Source organism: Ammospiza nelsoni, chromosome 15 (assembly GCF_027579445.1).
Source record: "Ammospiza nelsoni isolate bAmmNel1 chromosome 15, bAmmNel1.pri, whole genome shotgun sequence".
NCBI classification, from domain to species: domain Eukaryota; kingdom Metazoa; phylum Chordata; class Aves; order Passeriformes; family Passerellidae; genus Ammospiza; species Ammospiza nelsoni.
Window position 1 is genome coordinate 18,019,749 of NC_080647.1, and position 23,896 is coordinate 18,043,644.

At 45.9% G+C, this 23,896-nt stretch overlaps 1 protein-coding gene across 1 annotated transcript in view; it reads right to left on the minus strand.

Annotated features, from left to right (window-relative positions):
- Nucleotides 1-23,896, minus strand: part of LOC132079830 (vascular endothelial growth factor receptor kdr-like) — a 130,288-nt gene that overhangs the window by 7,007 nt on the left and 99,385 nt on the right. The window contains exons 20-29 of the mRNA XM_059482649.1: nucleotides 20,763-20,851; nucleotides 19,370-19,535; nucleotides 18,725-18,822; nucleotides 16,314-16,436; nucleotides 16,109-16,220; nucleotides 11,528-11,627; nucleotides 10,815-10,920; nucleotides 9,603-9,727; nucleotides 9,289-9,367; nucleotides 6,688-6,782 (exon numbers count right to left, since the gene is read on the minus strand). Coding sequence (XP_059338632.1) covers nucleotides 6,688-6,782; nucleotides 9,289-9,367; nucleotides 9,603-9,727; nucleotides 10,815-10,920; nucleotides 11,528-11,627; nucleotides 16,109-16,220; nucleotides 16,314-16,436; nucleotides 18,725-18,822; nucleotides 19,370-19,535; nucleotides 20,763-20,851 — 1,093 coding nt within the window. The remainder of the gene's footprint in view (nucleotides 1-6,687; nucleotides 6,783-9,288; nucleotides 9,368-9,602; nucleotides 9,728-10,814; nucleotides 10,921-11,527; nucleotides 11,628-16,108; nucleotides 16,221-16,313; nucleotides 16,437-18,724; nucleotides 18,823-19,369; nucleotides 19,536-20,762; nucleotides 20,852-23,896) is intronic.

The window sequence follows — 23,896 nt, forward strand, 5'->3', positions numbered from 1 at the left end:
GACATGGGCTGGTTAATTCAGGCTCTGATTTCAGTGTTCTGGGCTGGCTTTCTATGGCAGGTTTGCACCTCCAGCTTTGGGAAGTGAGCCTGAGCTGTAGGAGCCAGCCCACCACGTCTTGCCTGCCTAGAATGAGCCTGGCTTCCGTATTGCTGCAGTTTATAGAGCAAAGCTGCTGTTTCTGTGCTTTGAGACCTGCACAAGGCATTGAAACCAAACCTGTGGAGTGGCAGAGCAGAAATTCTAAAATAAACAGTAACCCTGAGAACTTGAACAAAAAATGTAGCACCCTTTGCTTTCACAACTTTTACCTCATTGTCCAGAGAGAAACAGGAGTGGAAACTCCTTTTGTATCCTACAGGTTTGGCAGCTGTCCATTCTCCACACACAGATAAACTGCAGATAAACTTCCCTGCCATGAGCCATGCAACCACAACTTTGTTTATTTATGGAATTCTCATTTGTTGCTCAGCTCCATTGGCTCGTGTCAGACAATTCCATGGATGCTCTGGCTTCCAATTTGACAGGTATTAAAGTTGTCATGGGAGAAGCTTGAGAGCATCAGTTTAATTTGGAAGCTTGAGAGGGGCAGTTTTAAATTATTAGCTTATGAGGGGTAGTTTTAAATTATTAGCTTTAAGGCACTGTAAGTATGGGGATACTGTAAGTGCCTTAAAGCTAATAATTTAAAACTACCCCTCATAAGTCTTACTACAAAACATCTTTCATAGTTCTCTTTCTCTAAAGTATCTAGTCTTACTTACAAAACCATCCTTTAAAACTTATTTCTATTTCTCTCTCAACAATGTTTATCCTATTCCATAACATTTCTAAGTCAACATTTCTTATCTCAAAGTTTACATATAAATACATGCTACATAAACCTTCTGTAAACTTTAAAAATTCTTTACAAATTCATTTCCCACAAGTATCATTTTAATTTGGCCCCCAACCTGCATATCTATGGGTTATTAGGGGAATTTCCAGCCCCCTGTAGACTCCCAGCAAGTTTTCCTGTTGGGTTCCTGCCCCTGTGGGTCAGGAGTTTGGATATCTGGGAATAAATAACTCTGCCTGGAGCTGAGATCAGGCTGGGCTTTGGAGGGCTCCTGAATGTCCCCTCTGCTCCAGAGACAGAGCTGCTGAGCTGGGTCAGAAGGAAGTTGTGTCACTTGCTATCTAATGGCAGACCAAAATGCAATTAACTTCCAATACTATTCCTTTCATCTCAATGCATTTCCTAATTACAGCTCTCTGTGGGGCTTTGCATTTTCCCCTTTCATGCTGCTGTCACAGACAGAGCCTGCTGTGCATGCACAGCTGTGCTGCTGGGGATGAGGCTGCTCCTCCCTTTCCATCTGTCCTTGGCACCTCAGAATGTGCCCCTGCCTTGGCTGTGCTCAGTGCTTGGGGCTCCAGGGTCCCCAAAATCCCTTCCTGGCCTGGCCCCTTGGCAGGTAAGAGCCTAAATGAGGGATGTGGGACTCCAGGCACTCTCCAAGATGCAGTTTATTGTATCCAAGGGGTTACAGCAGCCCAGGGTGGTGGGTGACAGAGCTGTGCCCACAGCTGTCAGCTCCAGCTGCAGGCAGGCCTGGAGACCCTTTGGTTTTGGTTACACTGCATTATATGCTTTTCTTTGCTGAGTATCTTAATACAGTAGAACCAATCTATACCTTAATTATTATCTATAGCCTATCATAATTACTATAATTACAGAAATATATATATTTTATAGTTATAAATATATATAATTATAGTAATACACATAATAAATACTATATATATAGTATTTATTTATATATATATATATATATATATATATATATATATATATATATAAAAATAAATACTATAGTTATTACTACAATTACCATATTCATGTTACTATTCTCCAATCACTAATAGTACATTACAGTTTAAGCTAGAAGTTGTTTTTCAGTTTTCTTGCAGTAGAAAATTCTGAGATCTTTTTCTGACTTGCAACATCAGCAGGCTTGTTTGCCTGTGCTCTCTTCCTGCTTGGTAAAAACCTCTTCTTGTTTGGGGTGGGTTTATCCTTTGCTCTAAGCCATAAAAACCCCTTCTAACTAACACATCCTTTGCCTTCTTGGTTATCCGGTAAGACTGGCTCAGCAATTCTTTTCTTCTGTATCAAAACTTGCTTCCAACTCTATTCCTTCATCAGACTCTACATTTAAAAATCTTTCTGCTAAGCACACATATCTGTGAGACTTTCTTGTCAAACTTTCATCCTTCTCAACAGGTCCCAGGGACTCTCTCACAAATTTCAGTGATCACCCTGAGAACTCATTTGTCCTTGCACAAGGTGTCCTGTCTGGGGACACAGCCTGAATATTAAATAATCTTCCACAAAATTTTAGTTTTCTGAAGGCACCAAAGTTGTTTAGAAGATAGCACAGAGGATAATCCTGCAGTAGCTTGAAGGACTGAGTGCCCTGCTGAGGCTTTTTCTTCCTACTGTACAAAACCAGAGATTTTGGAGATAGAAAAATACTGAGACCATCAAAGAGCTGGGAAACCATTAGTGGATCTGTTTACTTTATGTGAGGGAGGCAATTTCTGTTAATCTACACTTTGGGGTCAATGACTTGAAGGGGACTGTGGAGAAAGAAGGAAAATCCCCCTGGGCAGGAAGGGATTCCTGCCCCAAGTGCAGCAGCTCCTCCTGCTCTGCCATAAAAAACCCAGGTATTTTGCTCTCAGTAGGAAAAACTAGTGGACTTTTCTGTCCATGTAGGAAACCTGGCCATGTTCAGAGGCTGTGTTTGGAGAAAGATGAGAAATTGGGCTGGTTGCTGCCAAGTAGAGCAGTTTGTCTCATGACTACCTCTCCTAATAACATGTAGGAGCTTCAGGGCTTTATAGGAGCCTTCAAAGGTGTTTAATAAGGCTCAGAGTAAGAGTGTTGTTTCTTTTTTTAAATTTTAATTTTTCAGCAATTAAAGAAATAAAAGGATTATTTTTTCCTTCTGGTAGCTATGACTGATTCACAGTTTGCTTTAATACATTTTCAGCTGAGTGCTGTGCAGGAGGAATTTCATCCTGGGTTCCCCCTGGCACACCAGTGCATCAGCATTCTGCTGGCAGCAGAACTCAAGGAGTTGGGCTCAGGAATTCATTGTTTGGAAGCACTTTCAAACACAAAGTGCAGATAATAAAGTTTTTCCAGGCCAAATCCACCCTGGTGTCCCCTCACATGTGTGGCCAGGCTGCTCAGCTGTCCCTGTCCAGAAGCAGTGGGATGGAAAACACTGCAGTCAAACCCACAGCCTCTTACAATTCCCCTTCCAGTCCTTGCTACTGCCAGCACAGGGAATAATCCTTGGAAAAAAGTGCTTTACATAACTCCTGAGTAGCTACTCATTCCAAGTTCTAGTTTGGAGACCTGAGGTCAGGTAACAGTGCAAGGTGCTGCATGGCTCAACAATAAATGTATTTATTATTTCTGAGCTCCATTCTGCCCTGGAGCAAACATGTTTCCATGCCTTGTTTCTGTGAGAAGCTGAGAAAGGATTCCAGACCAATCCTGGCTGTATTTTTGTTGTGTTCTGTGTGTTTGGACATGACTGTCTGCTGTTGCTGAGCAAAATCCACATTTCAGTGTTGCTGCCTTGCCTTGGGCCCAGCTTGTTTTGGCAAAGGCAGAGCCCAGAGCTGGGATGTGGGTGCAGCATCCAGAGCCCAGGGAGGATCAGCTGGGCCTCAGCTGAGCTGTGGGCCTGGGCCAGAACCAAGCAGGGATTTCTGAGCAGCACAGGGTGTTGGGTTTGGGGGAAAAGGGAAGAGCTGGGGGAGGACAACTGAGCAGATACCAAACCTTTTGTCATCTTAAACAATAACTTGATTATAGAGTCTCTGGAGGGTTTAAAGCAGTGCTTGGCAGTAGCCTGATAATATTATGAGCTGGGAGCTGACACCAGAGTCAGCCCTTCATTAAATCCCCTGTGCTCCCTGTGCTTCCCTGAATGCTGATTCCAGGGTTGTTATCCCAGCCAATCTTTCCATCTCCCACTGCAGCTACTGCTGTGACTTTCTACTTCAGCAGCATAAAACACCCAGAACTTTCCTGCTCTAAAAGGAAAAGCTCAGACTTGCTTAGTCCAGCCTAACAGTGAGCCCAGGCCCAGAGTATCAGATTCATCCTCACAAAACTCTTGACACTGACACTCCATGGTGTGTGCTGTTGGCAAATTTTAAACTCAACAGAGGAATGAATGCAGCATAAATAAACAGTGAGATTTTGGCAAAAATAATAAATGCAGCCACCCTGGTTTAGAAAACATGCTAAGCCTTTGAACAGTTTTGTTTTAGCAAAGAAAGACTTTGAAAAGGATCCAGGGTAAATGTTTTTGATAGAGAGAGATACACAATTAACAAGGGTGACTTTATCTCCCCTGTTAAACCCACACTCTCTTCTGACCTCTCTAGAATGTTCCACAGGCTTTGAGCCTTGTTTGGCCTCTTGTCAGTGCAGGAGCACCCAGGGGTGTCCTGTCCTCAAACCAGAGAGCTTTGGGGTGCTCTGCACTATTGGAGCTGCCAAGGACGGTCTGCAAGATTCAAAATAAAAATAAAAAAAGGCAGCTGACAAAAAATCTTTCTCAGCTGGAGCCCAGACTCTCAGGGAAGGACGTGGCAGGGAGAGCCACAGCTCTGTGGGTGCTGTGGCAGCAGGAGAACAGCACAGCTCCTTGCAGGCTCTGCTGGGATGGTCTGCAGGCTCTGCTGGCACAGAAGGGCTCAGGAACCTCGAGCTGGATGGAATCCCCATGGCAGGGTTGAGTGGAAGTGGGGAGAGCCCAGTGGTGGGGCCAGGCAGGGATTCACTGCCCCCACAGAGCCTCCCCTGCTGGCAGTTCAGAAGGTTTTCCTGGAAGTCTCTAAAGAACAGGCTGCTATGGGGTTTCTGTGTTTCCACATCTGGCTGGGTGCTGACTTCTCAGATTTTCAGGAGAAAGCCTCAAAGGGGCAGAGGGGGAACGTTCCTGTGCTAGCTCTTTATCCAAACAGGAGAAATGCAACAGGGAAAAGCTGTCAGGGGTGGGTGACAGAAATCCTCAGAGGGATAAATGCCACCAGGGAGGCTGCTGGATTTGTGTTAGTGTGACATCATGCAGTGAAGAGGTGAATGAGCCCAGGTGAGGCATCACAGTAATGCAGCTCCTGACATTTCAGCTCCTGTTTTTGAGCTGCTGCCATTTGGTCTCCATAGCAATGGATTGTGCTGGCAGGAATGCTCTGGGTGTGTGCAGGGGATAAAAACATGGAAATGAATCAGGATCTCTGCTAATCCCACCAGCTTCAGCCCTGGGACAGGGAAAATACTGCTGGGCAACAACATTCCTGAGGCCACACTGCCTTCCAGGACAATCCACAGCATCCTAATGCTCCTGTTAATGTTGTCTACCTTTCCTTAGGAAATCTTCTCCCTTTTCCTTCCCTTCTTCTCCCTTTTCCTCCTTTCTCCTTTTTCCTCCTCTCTTCTCCCTTTTCCTCCTTTCCTGCCCTCAAACACTAGGGAATTGATGCTTCTAAAGCATCAAAAGACAAGGCAAGCCCTTTCCATCTGCTTTTCCCTCTGAGTGAGAGTCAACCCCTCCAGAACTGCCCCACTCTGACCATGCCCTCTCCTGGCAACTCTCCCAGAATATCCACAAGTGCACCAGGCTTCTTCTTCTCATCCCTCCCTTCTCTTTAGTGCAGAAAAGGGGTGACTTGGTGTACAACAAGCAACTGCTCTGCTGGGAAAGGTCATGGAGTTCCTCAGTACACAGAAAATTCATACAAAGCTCAGCAGATTTCAGAGAAAGCTCTAGGCAAGCTGTAATTCGCTTAATTAACTGAGTAGACAAGGAATTCATTGCCACATAATAATATATTTTTTTTAGTATTTTGAGCAGCTATTCTTTGAAATTCCACATGTTGACATTTGAATCAGTAAAATGGGTGAATGTTGTTAGGAAGGTGGAGAAGATTTTCACTACTGGGACCCCTCTGCCTGTGTGGTTGTTACTGAGATACAAAGAACTGTGAGCAAAAAATCTGCTTTTAATCTTCTGTATTGTACTATGAGTGGATAAACAAACAGCAAAGTCCCAGCCTCTGTTTGTAAAGCAGGTGTGAACAACAGCACCCAGGTGTTACAGGGGTTGTGGGATTTAGGGAATTCTCTGCAGCTCTGTCTCAGAGTGATGATGAAGCAATCAGGGCTTTGGTAAAGGACTGCTCTTTGCTGTGAACAAGTATTTTAAGTTTACTCACATCCCATGAGCTGCAAAGATGCCACTCCTTCTGTCTGACTCCAATACACACACTGGTATAATTACAAATGTCAGCTTTTGCATTAAGGAATCAAGTTCTTCAAACTCTGCTCCATCACTAAGAGAGAACACTGGGGAGGCAGTGAACAAACAGCTAAATTTGACCTCTGTATTCTCATTTTTTCCACCTATCATCTCCCATTTGCAGAATCTGCTGCCCCTTGATCTTAAAACACATCACCAAGGTTTTCTGCTTATGGGGCTGAAATTCAGAGACATCTCCTCTCAGCTTGCCTGGATATCCAGAGGTTCCCTCTTGGCAGCAGAAACCAAACTGCACATTTCAAGAGCATTTCTCTGAAAGGAAGAACTGTCTGAAAAAGAAATCCCCCAGAGTACTCACGCCAGAGCCATGATCCCATAGGGCCAGGAACGGATCTCCAACCTCTTGGGGCTTTTTATCTCCTCTGAGGTCAGCACCATGCCACTGTCAGACTCCTGGGGAGCAAAAGGAGGGAACATCAGGGACATCTGAACCTGGGACTGCTGCAGGAGCCACCAATCTTTCAGGATATTCTTTTATCAAGGCCTGTGTTATCAGTTTTCATCCAAGATAAAAATTCCTGATCATGCTGCTCTGAAGCCTGGGAATGTTTCCCTTATTTTTATGACATTAAAGGTTTTGATCTGCATTTCCAAAAGAGCACCCTTAAAATGAACATATCAAAAATAATTTGACATTTTCAAATTTTAAACTGATATTAAGCATGACATATGGGCACCGTGTACGTAGGATAGCTGAGATATGAATAGACTGAGATTCATAAAGAATATATCCAATAATTCTGGCTGGGCTCCTCCAAGGAAAAACTCCCTAAATACCCACTGGAAATACACAATTAGAAACACTGGGATTTGAAGGAAGTGGAAGTTCAGCAGCATTTTGTAAATGCAAGTGTTTTGTAAAGATGGATGGCCCTGGCCTTTATGGATTTTTTAATGAGCTGTCCAACAAAACTGTCTTGATTAAAGTTGGGATTGTGCTTCTGCTGCACCTAAAGCTGAGTCTTAAGGCTGCAGTTAGTACACAGACATCACAGTCCTCATTTTAAGTTATTTAATAACATTAAATGCTCTGGGTGTTTCTTTGCATTTGAAATATTTTGTGATGCTGGGAAGTTGCACATCTGTGCATTTGTCAGAACCAAGACAGCAAAAGCCCTCAACATAGAAGAGAAACTCTTAGTCTGATTTTGCCAGTCAAACTGATCAAGATATAAAAAATAATCTCATCAAACAATAAATAACAAGAAAAAGCCTCTTTCTACATGCTCTGGTCATCTACCAGTTGTTAATAAGATCAGTTTATAAGTGAGTTTATGAAGTATAAAGTGAAATCCTGAATTAATGAGGTTTGTCAAACCCTCAGTAAAACCCAGCTTGTCTCTGGATTTTATCTTGACTGTTTCCCCTTCAAACACGTGGTCTAGAACAGTTTATCTGGGGGGTTCTGCATTTTCCTTACACCATTCTGCTAAAAGAATCTCCAAGAGATTGCAGATAATTCACAATGGCAGGAAGGTGTGGTGGAGCACTTGGGGAGCTCAGGCAGCTCTTTGAAATAATGACCTAATGACTATTCAGGGTTGATAATGAAGAAAACTTCAATAACCAAAGTACACTTACTTTGTCCAAAAGCAGATCACACCCTGATTTGGATTTAAAAGACCCTTGTTGAAACATCACATTTATTTCTGATCTCTTGATGTATTATCACCCTTTTTGGAAGCTTTTCCCCCTCATGTAAAGGTTTATTAGAAAATGAACAGGGAGCTCTTAGGCAGGTAATGCTCCTGCTGGCAGCAATAATCTCTTGAGACTGCATTGATCTAGCAAATGTCTTTGTGTGATTCACAGGAACAGATTTTATCCTGCAAGAGGGAAGATGCAGGAGCCAGGGAAATTTCTAAGCCTGCTAATCCCTGAGATGCATTGATAAAGAGGCAGAAATTCCATCTGGGAAAGTACAAGGCAATAATGGGCCTCAGTCTGTGCTCAGCAGAGAACAAATGACAAATAGGCTGTGCTGGGCAAGGACATGAGATATTGCCAGGACAAGCTGGAGCTGCAGACTGGAGCCTTCCCAAGGGAGCTGCTCTGAGGAATGGCTCTGCCCAAGAGGGACCCTCAGCTGGAGCTTTCCTGTGCCAAGAGGATTCCTGAGGGATTCAGGCTTTCTCCCTAAACTTTGATCCCCCTGGAGCATCTGTGCCTTGCAGAAATGTCCCTGTCCTCCTTAGGGACACAGAAGGTGCCAGTGAGGCAGCACATGGAGCTGCAGCCAGGGGCTGCCTGCACCACAGAGGGAATTCAGGAGTTGTTCTTGGGGATTTTTTAAATAAGAAAATCCCACCCATAACTTCAGAGGAAGCCAACAAGCAGAACCCTCATTCTGGAACAAAACAAGCCTTTGCTTTCCCCTGGAGCAAAATTAAAGCCTTTAACATTCTCCCACCCTGCAGTGGCATTAAACTGGCAATAAATACATTCACTTGCAGTGAGGAAAACCCAGGGTTAAAGCCCTTTGTGTGAATCAAGATCAGGATCTTGAATCCTGTTCTTGTCTACCCAGAATTGAACACCTTCACCCTCACCAAGTGATTGGCTGTCTTGGCCAGCCAGGATGTGTTCTGGACACATTTCCCTCCAAGAGCTTCATTTCAATGAGCTGCCACTTTCTTATGGTGGAAAACCATCTTGAAGTATGTCTTGAATATAAAGCCTGATCAAAGCCAGGGCAATCACATGTGAGCTGCCCCTTAAATTATTTGTTAAGAGAAATGCAGATCCCTCTTTGTTGTCACACAGCCCTGGGTGTGAGGTGCCAGAGCCAAATCTTCTCCCTGATTTAAAGTTCTCTCCTACCAAATTATTCCAAAAGCTCTAGTGAGTGTTTCTGGTGATCTGTGAACCTGCTGGGGAAGGATGCAGTCACCTCTCTTACCTCATGCATCACTTTCTCCTTCTCCACTGGCACCTCATCAAATGTCTTCACGCTCAGGGGTCTCTTCTTGCTGTTGTTTCTGAAAGCAGGAAAGTCAAGGGGTCAGCACAAAGCCCAGGCAGATTCTGTACCCATTGCAGCTCAGTTTCCTCCTCACACAGCCCAGTGTCCTGCACCACTTCTCTTTTGTCACCTCTTGCGTCTAATATCCAACACCCTGACAAACCTGTCTGGCTCTTTCACCAGCCATACCAAGGGAGGACACCAGACAGGGAAATGTTTCTTTCCTCCCACCCTGTATCTGCTTTTCTCACCCAGCTTCTACTGCACTCCAGCGATTCACTCCATTGTTCAGGTTTTCTTCCACAGGGCAGGTTTTGGAGTTGGATTCTCCATCAGGACACAGGGTGATGTTCAGTGGAATGTAGTCTTTGCCATCCTATGAAATTAAAAACAGAAAAGAGCACAATGCTGGTAAAGTTCATTTTGTGCTGCATCTCAGATGTGAGAGGTTGTTGTATCCTATAGAGCTTTGTGATGAGAAAGGACTAAATTTGGTTTTAACTTAACTCTGATGTTTGTTGAAGGTGAGTATAATGTTCCTCACATCCTGTGGAAGTTAAGGAAGTAGAATGCACACTTCATCCAAGAATTCCTGTGCAGGAGGCTTTGTGAGGGAACTGGGGCACTCTGGGAACCCTGTGATGTGGGGTGGCTGAACATGGGCTGGGAGATTCCAGCCCAGGTCAGAAGCAATGGCCCATGAACTGCTTGGTTTTGTTCAACTTCAGGAGCTTGGGAAGAGCCAGGCCTTGAAATGGGAGCCTGAAAGGATTGAATTTCTTGTCCTTCCCAGGAATTGCTGCTGCACATGGTAATGAGCTCTGCATTGTCATTACCCCCTGCAGCAATCCTCAGGAATGACTCTGCCTTCAGCTCCTGAAACTATTTGTCCAAATTTCCCTGTGCTTCTTTTTGTTTTTAATTTTGAGAAGCAGTTAAGTGCCCTATTCCCTTATCATGATTTTTATGTCTCTTCAATTTACTTTGGTTATAGAATCAAACTCTCAAGCTCTTCATATTGCAGACTGGGCCCTCTTCAACTCAGCTCCACTAAATTTGTTTACAAACAGGAAGGAGCTGGAGGAGAGTATTTGATTTCTTCTTCAATTAAATTGACAATTGCATAACTGATCTGGTTGTTTTTACTGAAGAAGAAAACAACTGGTTTAACTATTATGAAATTAATCATTATATACCTGATTTTCTGTGCTTTAAGCTGCATAATTGCAAAGCTCCCAAGAGCACTGATGAACATAAACTTGGAAATGAGAGACAAAGTTCAGGAAGTGAAGAAAATCAGAAATAAAGTTAACATTTGAGTAGTTAACATTGTCTGTACTCATCCCAGCAGGGATTTTCCTAGTGAGCTGTGCTAGGAGGTGAAATCTCATAGTGGTGTTTAATAACCCTGTCCATGCACACCCCAAATGCACATTCCTTGCAGAGGGGTGGCCCTGCAGTACCTGCTGCACGTTGGCCTGCAGGAGATCCCCCAGGCGCTCCACCAGCTCGGTGAACGTCGGCCTCTCCGTGGGCACCCCGTGCCAGCAGTCCAGCATGGTCTGGTAGCTGAGGAAAACACAGGGGTTAGGAATGGCAAAGGATGAGAGCTTTGCTTCCAAACTCTTCCGTTCCACTCCTGCTTGGTTGGGTGGGTCTTTGGATTGAGAGGGGTTCAGATCTCCCCATGCTGAAATTTGGGTTTAGTTTCCATGTGGGATGCTTTTTGCTTCCATATTCCTGAGCCTGCAGGATTTTGGTTTTCACCTAACTTAGAGTCTGGCTGCTGGGCCCTGCTGATACTGCTGAACTAACTCCTGGTTATGGGTACTGGGTTTCTGTCACACAATCTGGAGTCTGAGCTCCATGAACTACATGAGTAGTGTAGTACACATGAGTAGCTGCATGTACACATGAGTAGCTCCAAGTAGTACCACATGAGTAGTTCCATGAACTACAGCTGACATGGGGTATCTGATCATCTTCTTGTTGGCAAAGGTCAGGCTGACTTGGGCTGTCCTTAGCATTAATCTGTGCTGTCAGACACCCAAAATATACTCAATCACAGCTTTACTGAACATAAAATACCCAGCTGTGCTCTCCTCCCCCTCCCCACAATCCCTTTTGTGAGGTGTACAGCTCCCAGCAGCTCCCAGCAGCTCCCAGCAGCTCTTACACTTCAGGGGTGGAATACTCTGGAGATCTCATCCGGGTCCCCTCCTTGAGGCGCCGGCAGAAATCCTCATCTATCTGCACCCCAGGGTAAGGAGAGGCACCTGGGGGGAGAAATTAGAGGGCTTCAGGGTGGCACAGTCTGTGTCCCAGACCTGGGGATCTCTGCTGAGCATTGATGTCACCCAGAGCCTGGCAGTAACACGAGCTCGAGTGAAGAAGGAGTTGCAGTCACTCACAATCTGCATTTTTTGTTTGGAAACCTGTCACAGGCTCTGTCACTTCAGAGATTTCAATCACACTGTCTCCTCTGCTTTTGTGATACCACTCCAAGGTAAAATAGGGCAGAGGAGAAATAAACTTGATTAGTTTGAGACTAAAGTATCTCTTGGTCAGTGGTAGAAAAGTTCCAGCTCATTCAATGGATTCCTTGGTGCTTTCCAAGCTGTTACCCTGGCAGTATCCTGCCCTGAGAGGATACACACAGTGAGCAATTCCTGCTCATCCTTCATGGCCTCAGAGCCCCTGTGAGCAGGTGCAGAGGGGCTGTGGGCACCTGGCCCCTGCCAAGGACCACGAGAACCTTGGTTCAATCCCATGAGTGGAGTTGCTCCTCTCCTGGTTCACCAGCTACTGGAGATGCATTATCCTCCAGGGAAGGCTCCCTTGACAGTGACCTTCCACCCTTCCAGCCTTGTTTGCTTTCCTGACTCTGTTCACTGCTGTTTACCAACACTTACACTCAAGTGTTGGCTGAACCCTGGCAGGACAGCTCATGGCAACTGGAATTGTTTTGTGGAGGTTGAAAGCGGTGAAGGACCTTTGTGTTAACTCCCACAAAAGTTTGGGAGAGTGCTCTGGCATCTGAGTAATCCAGAGCTCACAGGTAAAATTCAGAAGAAGTCTAAGCTGAGATTTAAAATGCTACTGAACCTACAATGGATAAAACAAAGATTTGTAACTTCCCTCCCTTCCTCCCCCCCAAGCCAATGCTTCCTGTGCAGCACACCCCTTGTCTTGGACATTTTTGCATCCCAGAGGCTGGATGATGAATTTGGTAACAATTTCATCAAGTCTTAACATGGGAGATTGAATGGAATCTGTATCCAGCCCTGGAGGAATCTGTGTATGATTTACTGGCTATAACATTCCTGCATATTTCCTGCAAACACCATCATGTGCTGTGCACTTGGGGGCACAACGAGAACAGCAGAAATCTTTGGGATAAAGCACTGAAGAAGGGGCCAAATGTGGCTGCTCCAGAATTGCTCTACTCTGTGAGCCTGACTGCTCAGTGTGCAGAGCCTGCCCTGGGGAGCTGAGAGCCCAGCACTGCCTGAGGAGGAATCTCAGCTCAAATGGGCTCCCAGGACATCCAGGGATGCTTATCCACAGCACTTCTGAATTCCATGGATGTGCAAGTACCAGGGAAAGGACTGACAGTGTTTCCTGGAGTTATGTAAGCTGGAGAGAGGCAGCACCACCATTTCTGCTTTATACCCAGATTTTCCTTCCCAGTCTTGCCTTTGGCCTGTCATGCTCAGAATAACCTGGGAATTATCTGCTCATCTCATGGATGGAGAATTCCAGGAATTAACTGCTTATCTCATGGATGGAGAATCCCACTTGCTCTCACAGTCTGAGCTCTCTCTCTTTGGTTTCATCACAGATCAGATCAACTGCAACATGTTGGTGAGAGCAAATACAGGGAAGGCAAAGGATAACAGTGATAGGACAAGGAGTACTGGGACAGACTGAAAGGGGGGACAGTTAGGTTAAATGTTAGGATGAAATATTTTACTGGGGACTGGTGAGGCCCTGACACAGGGTGCCCAGGGAGGTTGTGGATGCCCCAACCCTGGCAATGTTCCAAACCAGGTTGGATAAAGCCTTGAGCAGCCTGGTTTAGCTGGCAGGAGGTGTCCTGCCCATGGCAGGAGGGGTTGGGAATAGATAATCTTAAAGATCCTTTCCAACCCCTGAACATTCTATGATTAATTTTTAACTGCAGGATCTTTTAGCAATTTATATTTTGGCCAGCGCTGGCCTCCTACCAGCTGGAGGCAGCTCAGATCATAAAAGCAAGGAACTCTCCCTTTCCCACTTCCACTCAGCACTGTCTTTATCTGGACTATGGGATCAGTCTGATAACTTGGATTTGGAATGCTGAGACAGCTTGGGAGAAATGTAGGCTGGAACATATGGTGTAAGGCCTACACATGATGTTTTCCTTAGGGGAAATCTCCTTCAAAATGTTCAAAGATGTGGCATGCATTGGATATGGGAGCCCTCTTTTGATCTTGGTTTTATTTTAGTGGGATAATGAGATGCTGATGTTACTACCAGGCACTGCTTGTTTACATAATTATCTCTGATTGCTTTTGGAACAGTGCACATTGAAATTCCAGGAGACACTGACATTCTGTACCATTAGTGATTTCAGGATGTGTTAAACACTGCTGGCACCACCTGACACGAGGTGTGCTGACCCCAATGGAATAATTTAAAGCTCATTGCAAACTCAGCCCCAGATGGAAATTAATATTCCCTCAAGTCCTGATTTCCTTGTGTATCACCAAAGCAGATGCAGCCTTTCTGCAGGCAGCCTATTGTCCTTCACAACACAAACTACACTCTGCATTTTCCCAATCAGTATTTTTCCCTTTTTTAGAGGCTGCTCAGCCTGTGGGACCCAGTGAGAGCAGCAGCTGTAAATGGGAGCCAAAACACACCCTGTGGCAACGACAAATAACTTCCATCTCATGGCTCTCAATGATCTGTAAAACTTTTATATGACAGAATTCAATCAGTGACACAAATCCTTAATTAAATATTTATCATTTGAGCTGCAGATGTGAGCAGTGCCAAACCACAGGCATGCCTGGATGAGCTGGATGAAAAACCCTCTCAGAGAAAATGAGTGGTTTTGAGCCTGTGCCACCAAGTGCAAAAGCAGTTTGTGATCTACGTCACAGGCAGGGCAGGGGCTGCTGCACGGGTGGCAGCCCCTGGAGCCATCTGGGAGGTGCCAAATTCAGAAGGGGACAGTGCCAAGAAAGGGGCTAAAAGAACCCAGATAACAAGTTTTTTTTAAAAAATAGATTAAAATAAGAGGTGAATTTCACTGACTGGATTTTAATTTGTATTAGTGTTCAGTATTAAAGGCCATCTGTTAAATTATGTCAGGACCTTTGGGACTGATACAGTTTGTTCCTGCAGTGCCCCTTGGATTCATCAGCATTCCATCCCTTTGGTTCCCAGTGGAGCCTGTCCCTGAGTGTGCCTCTGGATGCTGATGCTAAAGCATCTCCCTGAATAATCTGATAAAACCAGGGCACTCCTGGTGCTTTGCCTTTCTCTATTGCTGCTACACCTGCAGTAGGTGATGCTGTTACAGAGCCATGGAGGGCTCACCCCAAAATAACAATACCCAAAACCACGGCTGAGCCCCAGGGAAAGCAGCAGCTGCCACTTGTTTCAACCCCTCAAGTGTGAACTTTCTGCTTGGTGTGCAGATGTGGAGCAGGGAAAGTCCAAATCAAAGACTTGGACTGAGAGCAGGTTATGATTTTGCAGCCAGCCCTAAGTAAAGATTAGGATAGAAACAGCTCCAGACTTTGCATTTTCACTTGGCATCTTGAGCCCAATCATTAATTTCAACTGATCCATGAACCAAAGATAGAAGCAGATTAGAGTTTGCTTTAAAATCCAGCATCTTAAGTTGACAATGCTTCTTGTTTTCTTTTGTCTGCAAATGCTGATTAAAAAGCCAGAGCTGACATTCCTAAATTCCCTCAGGAAAACAAATGTTGCCCCTCTGCAAGGAGCAGCACAGTCCAAGTGTCTGTAGGGCTGCTTGTGTTGGTCTCACAGCTTTATCTGCTGGACAGAAACCAGAGCTCAGAGAGGCTGAGATTTCTCACAGCATCCTGGGATGACATCTCAACTACATAAAGAACATCATTATTATTCTTTTAGAAATGTTGTGGCTTGCAAATGATGCAGCCACAAGAGCCCACGTTCCACCCTTGGTCTGCTGCCAAAAGGGTTTAGGCTGAGCCCAGCACTGCTCCTGCACAACCCAACAGCTGCTGCTGCCAGGAGATTTTTCTTACGTAGAAAATCTTAGGTTTTGTGGGGTGGATGATCAAGCTGGGATAAAATATCATGTGGGTTCATGCTGCATGGGCTGAGCCACTGTGCCCACAGCAGGGTGACCCTGCAGCTGTGGGGTTCCCTGAAGCAGGTGGGGTTTGATGGGAAACTTCTTCATTGTTCTCCAAGAAATCTCCCACTCCTCCCAGCAGCAGAGGCTTGCATTTTATCTCTGGGCTCTGTTGCTTTCAGTGGGTACAAATGTTAGGTCCAGGATTTTGGATTTTTGATCCCCTCCCCAGTGTATTCATGTCCTTGGTCAGGTGGAGTTCTCATTGAAATTGGCTTTATTTTACACCTGGTTTGCACTGTGCACTCATCCCAATGAGACAGAAGCACTGCCCCATATGATCACCTTTTGCTAAAAACTTTTCTTAGCTAAGCAGCCATAAATTAGGTGGGAGCAAAAAGGGTTTGAAACCATTCTTACCTAGAGAAAATATTTCCCACAGCAGCACTCCGAAAGACCACACGTCGCTCTGCGTGGTGTAAATTTTGTCAAAAATAGCTTCTGGAGCCATCCACTTGAGGGGAAGCCGTGCCTAAAAGCCAGAGACACAACAAGTTATCAGATCCCTGTTATTGGTCTGCCCAAGCCCAGCTTGAGGGTAACCACTGAAGCTTCTTGCACTCACATCTCCTTTCCGTACGTAGTCGGGGTCTTTGTAGATGTCCCTGGCGAGGCCGAAGTCACAGATCTTGACCACGTTGTTCTCGGACAGGAGGATGTTCCTGGCTGCCAGATCCCGATGGATGCACTGCCAGGGAGGGACACAGGGTCACAGGGTCACAGGGGGCTGGGCAAGGAGCCCCTGCTCCAGCTGGAGGCAGGAGAGATTCTTTGGGAGTGGGGAAAGAAATGAACTGCACTGGGAGCAGCTCAGAGAATGAGTGGGAATCTGCTCCAAATACACTGGGGTGTGCAAAAGGGGGAATAACTCAGGGAACAAACCAACACTGGAGTCGGTTTTCTGATTGTTCTGTCTGAAATAACTTTTGCAGTTACAACAAGGAAGGGAGCACTATTTTCTCATTATTTGGGAAATTCTGGACAGGCCAAAAAACAGCTGCAGCTACATTTGCCAGTGCAGGTCCAGGAGGGTGTGAGGTGGGATAACCCCACTCAGGGTTTCTGGGGGCTGCCCTGTGTGGGAAATGGATTTGTAAAGAATTCTCAAAACCTGGCAGAAAGCTCACACAGTGTCACAGACATCTTTTATGAAAAATCCTTTCCTTAAGATTTTTCCTCCTGAGAAGCTGGGAGGCCTCAGGAACAAAATGTAAACAATGGTTATCTGCTGCTGTGGAATGCAACAGGTGCATCTGGGATTGGTCTCATGTGGTTGTTTCTAATTAATGGCCAATCACAGCCCAACTTGCTCGGACGGAGAATCTGAGACAGAGCCTTTGTTATCATTCTTTGCTATTCTATTCTTAGCTAACCTTCTGGTGAAATCCTTTCCTCTATTCTTTTAGTATAGTTTTAATGTAATATATATCATAAAATAATAAATCAGCCTTCTGAAAGATGGAGTCAGATCCTCATCTCTTCCCTCAGCCTGAGACCCCTGTGAACACGGTCACAACACTTGGAGTACTGTATCCAGTTCTGGGCCCCTCACTTTAAGAGGGACGTTGAGTTACTTGAGCGTGTCCAGAGGAGAGCAACGAAACTAATAAGGGGCTTGGAACACAAGCCATATGAAGAGCGACTGAGGGAGCTGGGGTTGTTCAGCCTGGAGAAAAGGAGACTAAGGGGTGACCTCATCACTCTCTACAACTTCCTGAAGGGTGGCTGTAGTGAGCTGGGGGTCGGCCTCTTTCTCCGGGCGACAACGGATAGAACAAGAGGACACAGTCTCAAGTTGCGTCAAGCGAGATGTAAGTTAGAAGTAAGAAGGAAATACTTCACAGAAAGAGTGGTCAGAAACTGGAATCATTTACCCAGTGAGGTGGTAGAGGCATCATCCCTTGAAGAATTTAAAAAAAGACTGGATGTGGCACTTGCTGCCATGATCTAGCTGAACAGTTAGAACATCGGCTGGACTAGATGATCTTATAGGTCTCTTCCATTCTTGAAAATTCTGTGATTCTGTGATTCTGTGATCTGTATGCAAACTCTGAGATAAGGTGTGCTAACTTAGGAAAGCCATAGAATAGAGATAACACTGAGACAGAGATTGAACTAGAAACAAGTTTCAACAAGTTTCAGAATATGGTCTTGCAAAAAGATCAGATATTTAGAGAATTAGAACTGTGAAAGATGCATTGTAGCAGGACCACATGGGGTAAAATATAGGTGATTGGTGTTAGGAGTAATAGCAGCATTGTGTGGCAAAAGCTAATAGGCTTGGGAAAAACATTTCCAAGGTATTGTAACCAGGAAATAGGGTGGCTTCTGATAGAATGGCATTGAGTTTTACATCTCTTGTGTCTCACTATTCATTGAGACTGATAATGGAATAAAACCTTTTAAAGTGCCTCTCAGTTGTCCCATCTCTGTAAAAGCTGGGAAAACCAACACCCTGGTGGCTGTGTGTGAGTGAGGCTCACTTGTGTGCACACTTTGGCCTGTGGATTACACTGAATTTACCTGAAAAGCTTTTCCACAGGGACAAACTGTTTCCTGTTTATCCAAGCAGTGCTGACTTTGCTGACAGTCCCCAACACCTCTGACAGGCCAAAGGAATAACTGGATACTCCCTCCTCATTTTTCAGTAGTGGTGTTGTTCACCACACTAAAAGGAGCTTTCTCTACAAGCTTTTCTGTGTTTATTTATGAGGCAGTTCCACAAATTGTCTCACAGTTTCTGAGAACTTCACTCCTTCTATCTAAACCCTCCTGCTGCAGATGCCAATCCCTGCAGCCAAGAACATGATGAATGTTCTTCCACAACCCCTTCAGTGCTAATTACTGCTTAATCACCAGAGCTAACGTGATCTCCAGCACTCTAACAGAAGAGCAAAAAGCAGATTTCTCAGAGTCAAGAGTGTGTTTGGGTTCCTTCACATCAGATACTCTGCAAGAAGACTTTAATGAGCTCACTTTTCGGGAGGCGAGGAACTCCATGCCTTTTGCCACCTGGAAGCTGTAGCAGATCAGATCCTCCAGAGTCAAGGGCCTCTTGTACAGATCCTCAGCATCTAGGAGAGATCAGAAACGTGGCAAAAACGTGGCACAAATGTGGCAGAGACGTGGCACATCTCCAGAGCTGGGTGCCCCTGCTGCCACTTGAGGGCTGATGGCCCCAGCCCCACACACAGTGCTGGGTGTGAGATCTCTGCAGGGTTACAGCTCTGGGGGAGCAACCACTGAGCCAGAGACAGGAGATCAGAGATTAACAAAGTTCCCTCATCCATTAGTCACTCATTTAGCTATGGGGAAACAACACCTCAGGCTGGAGTGAGGGAAGCTTTATAGACAAGAGCCCTGGGACAGAGTGACCTCCCAAGTCTGGTAAAACATTGCTATTTCTCCTCTCACACCACAGGAGCAGCTTTTGTACACAATGCAGATCTCTCTATTTGTGAGGAAGTTGGAGTGGGGAACAGGCAAGAGGGAGAATTTGGGATTTCAGGAACAAGCCAAGCCATGTAAGGGCTTGTAAAGTGTGTGACAGTGTGTGTGGCACTAGCCAAGTGACAGAAGTCTTCTCAATAAAAGATTTGGGATGAGATAGGGTTCTTTTACCTTCTTCATCATCTTCTGAGTCACTGTAACTCTTATCTTCAATGAATCCTGAGCTGGCAGAGCTGCCTGTGCTGGCCACACTCTCGAGGCGCCTCTTGATCAGTTCAGTCAAGTCACTGTTGGACTCATCCAGACTCTTCTCTGCTTGATCAGAGTTTTCCTGGGACTAGAAATGGCATAAACCAAATTTTTAGCTTTGTATGATGCAATGCTTGAGCATTCAAAATATGTGACAATGTTCTAAGGAGAAAGGGTCCTCTGAAGATGAGCATGTTTGGACATTATATTTCCTGAAGTGGGAATAAATGGGAAACCAGGCTTTATTAGTTCTAACTATAAATGATAAAGCCTGGTTTACTATTTATTATTGCCCTTTCACTGATAGTATTTTCCACATCAGAGTTAGCTGAAAGCTGGCTGGGTGAGACTGAGAGGTGAGCAGAAAGAGGCTGTAAATTCTCTTGCTGTCTTAGGATGCTAAAAATCCCCTCAAGGTGGGTGCATGATGGGCTCTGTGCTGGGGAGTGAGGCAAAGCCAGCCCTCAACTCATGGCAACAATGGTGAGAAAGAAATTCTGAGGGAGTGCACCAGGAAAAGCTCCTTCACTCACACAAAGTCCCTCACGTACTTTGCTGCCTGCACACAATAGCTTTAACAACAATTATAATTATAATAATAGTACTGCAGTCATCTGGGAAAGCAGTCCTGGTGAGGCTGCAGTTCTGGCAGGGCTGGGGTCACAGAGCCTGTTCCACACTGGATATTCACAAGGAGGAGTCAGTCCCATCCCTCCCAGCCCTGATTTCTGCCCTGTGCCCATCCCAGCCCAGTCTGTGCTGGCACAGATGTTGTGTGCATGCAGAGCTGCCTGGGAACCAAACCCTTGGCTAGTTTTGATGTAGAATATCCATGATCCAGGCTGTGTTACAGCACAGACTTCAGGGCTGGCACAGGGAAGGGACAGAGGATGGAATGAGCAGATGGGGGAAGGATGAACTGCTTTCACCTGGGGCCTAGAAACAAAAATCCCCAAAACAGATTTGTGTTTTGGGAAGGTTCCCTTTATCCTAGTTCACTTAATGCCAGTTTTTCTCTGCTATTTTGTTGCCCCCCTTTTGCTGGGAAGTATCTCCCAAGTAATCCTCTCTCTTTCAAGTGCTCGGGAGTGTTTGGGTACTTGCAGCTCATTCTTTAGGAGATGCTAGGAGAGGACAGCAGTGAGATCCTGCAGGGAAAATACATCCTTCTTCTTGCTTGTACAAATTGAAATGTGGAGAGAAATAAAGTGCCCACAGAAATACCCAATTGCCTTGTGCCAGTGCAGAGCAAATCCAGCTTTGTCGGTGGTTGTTGATTCCCTGCCTCATGACAGAAAAAGTCTCATTTTCTTACCTTGTATGCAATGAAATCTCCTCTTTTCCCTCTGAGATAGTTGGACAGATTTCCATATTTGCAATATTCCACTATGACCATTAAAGGACCTAAAAAAGACAGTGAAAGTCAAATTAGTTTTGAAGCACTGCAAAGCACATAATTCTAATTTATCCTACCAAATCCTCTTCAAAATAAATGGCATTTCTATTATACAGATGAGGAAATGAGGAAACACAGGAGTGACACAACCAGTAGGGATGTGGAGAGAAGGGAACGCATTGTTAGTTTTCCCCACTGGATGGTAACAGTTGGTATTTATTCCTAATTTATAAACAAGGAAGATTCAGGATGATCAACACAATCCCAGAGGCTGTTAAGGTTGGTTTGCTCTGCACATGGAGCAGTTTTCATTTTCTCTGCTGGCTTCACAATTGTTTGTTTTGGGTGGAGCTGATGCCACCAGAGGAAATCAAAGTATGCAGGGCCATAGACAAAGCCTGGAAAAACAGAAAAAGTTTCTGAGAAAAGTGAAGTTTCTGAAAGCCTGAAAGCCTTTTTCTGAAAACCTGGAAAGTGCTCTCACTTTCTTCTTATTCCTCTACAAACCACTGTAGAGTCAGTGCTGCTTTTACACAATTATGCAGGTTTTAAAGAGCTGCTTGAAATGCTTTTATATTGCAGTGTGAGATGTTAGGGAAGGGAAAAGCTGCATTCTGGACCTTTATATCCTCAAATGTAAGACAGGGTGAATCCATGGGACTGGGATGTGGATAAACATGGAATATTATCAACCCCAAACACTGAGACTTTCATCTCCAGAACCTTTTTCTCTGGAGAAGGTCCCTGGTTCAGACTGAGGGGTTTGCACTTCAAAGGGGAAGTGCTGAGAGCTGCACTTGGCCTTGGGGAAGGAGCTCAGCAGGGTTCCTGCTGGAATTCCTGCATCCTCAGGACAGGGGCAGGGGCAGGGCAGGGCAGGGCTGCAGTCACTCCAGGTCCAACATTGCCTGGGAGGGCACCAGGAGGGAGCAGTGACCCTGGGACAGTGAGGGACAGGCAGAGGAGCCTTTGGGAGATGCTGAATTCCTTCTGATGCCTTGTGAAGGCTGCCCTAGAGCAGAGGCTGGACAGAGCTAGAGAATAAAGTGGGGATTTATTGAAAGGATCTCCTCAATGGATGCACCTTGGGCAGCACAAGAGCCCAGCCAGGGCTGCAGCCAAGATGAACCAAAATGGTCCCAAAATCCTTGACTGCTCATGGGGTCTCTCCCTTTGATCAGTTCTGCTCCATTTGCACCTTGCAGTTCACTGTCCCATTCCAGCTTTAGCCCATGAAGTCCCATCCTTGTTTTTCTCTCTCAGCCCAGGGTGTTTGTGCTCTTGGGCTGAGATTTGGATCATTTGTCCTTGGTCCCAGCTGGAGCAGGAATTGTTTTGTCTCCCTGCTCTGTGCACAGAGCTCACCATCCCCTAACATGAAGCCCAGACCCTCACACCAAAGCAGCACAGAATGTGAAAAATAGAAAAGCTAAACCCTGAGGTATCACTGCAGGCAGAACCAAGCCTCTGGTGTTCCCTGTGGATTCCTGCAGGTTCTGCACTCACCCAGCCCTGGGGCACCTTGAGTGCACACCTTGGGGCTCTCCAGCCCCCCCAGTCCCTCTGCTGCAGCTGAAACAAGCCTGAAAACCTTCACTGGCTGCAAAAACACCAAATCCAAATCCCAGTGGTTGCAGTGCTGACCCCAGAGCTCTGCTCAGTGCTGGCATCTGGCCGTGCTCAAGAGATTTGGCTCTGAAGAACCCAAAATCCAATGTCCCTCATGGATGCCCTGAGGAAATGCAGATTCCAGAACAGCTTTAAAGCTCTGCTTAGTGATTTATTCATGGCTTTGAAATGCTTCCTAGACATGGCCTCCCCATATTTTGTTCCCTCATTGTAAAGCACACACTGCATTAGTTCTGACTGCTGAACATCAGACACCCCGGCAAAGTGTTAAATTCTGTTATTTGATACCTTGTTAAAATAATGTATGTGCATACTTAATAGCAGCCTCCATCAGGAATACAGGGTTACATAAAGCCTAACAGGGGAGGGAGAGCACTGGAATTTCACAGGAGCTGGGATCTGTGTCTGCCTCTGGAGCTGCAGGCTGTTTTTCTTCAGTCTGCACTTGCAGTGCTCAGAGGAGAACAAAGCAGAGCCTACCTGAGGCTGCTCCGTGCCCTGTGGGTCCTGCTGCACCCTCTGCCCCACACTCTGCCCCACAAAGGTTTGCCCAGGCACCTGGCAGGGAGGAGGGAGGGTCACCTCCCACCCAGGATGGGGCAGGATGGAGAATAGGAAATGGAGGAACTCCTGGGAGAAAAAGTTTCTCTGAAATGGGACAGGCAGAGCCTCTGATCAGTCCTGAGCTGTGTCTTGAACAAGCAGAACTCTGGGGATGCTTTGGGTAAGAACAACTGAGCCCTGGTCCTGCTGCTGGTTTGAGGCTCTGCTTGGGGTCCTCCTGGGGGTCCTGAGCCCCCTCAGGGAGTTGTGAGCCCAGGAGGGTCCCCAGCATTGCCATGTCCCAGCCCCTCTGCTCTCAGGCCCCAGCAAAGGCTCCTGGCTGCTGCCTCTGACCCTAAATCCCTCAGCTGGAGCCCCTTGGTCCCACACAAGCTTTGGGGCTCTGCAGTGAATTCCTGGGAGCAGCAGACCCCAGCACTGTCCATGGCTGCTGGCTGCTCTTTCCTGAGGAACTGGAACCACCTTGCTGGAGGAAAGATTTCTTCCCTGGCACCCTCCCAAATCTCCCTCACTGAAATTTTCCTTTTCCCTGGTGACTGGACAACAGCTGTTGGAAACTGGTGAATTTGGGGTCTCAGATGATGAGAGATCTGTGCACCATCTCTCCTGATTTCCCTCTTCATTTCTTTCACTCTGGGGTTTCCCTTGCCCTCGGGTCTCTTAAACCTGTTTGTTTGGGGGAGGTTTTACAGATTTTGGGGGTCAGCAGTCAGGAGCCATCCTCAGGAGCTGCTCCCCTGAAGCTGAAGTCCAGGAAGAGGCAGGGCTGCTTTGTGTGGCACTGTGGGAAGGGAAGTTTTAGTGACAAAGGTCTGACATTTATGGGACTTTATGATGTAGCTCAGCCCCTCTCAGCCCCA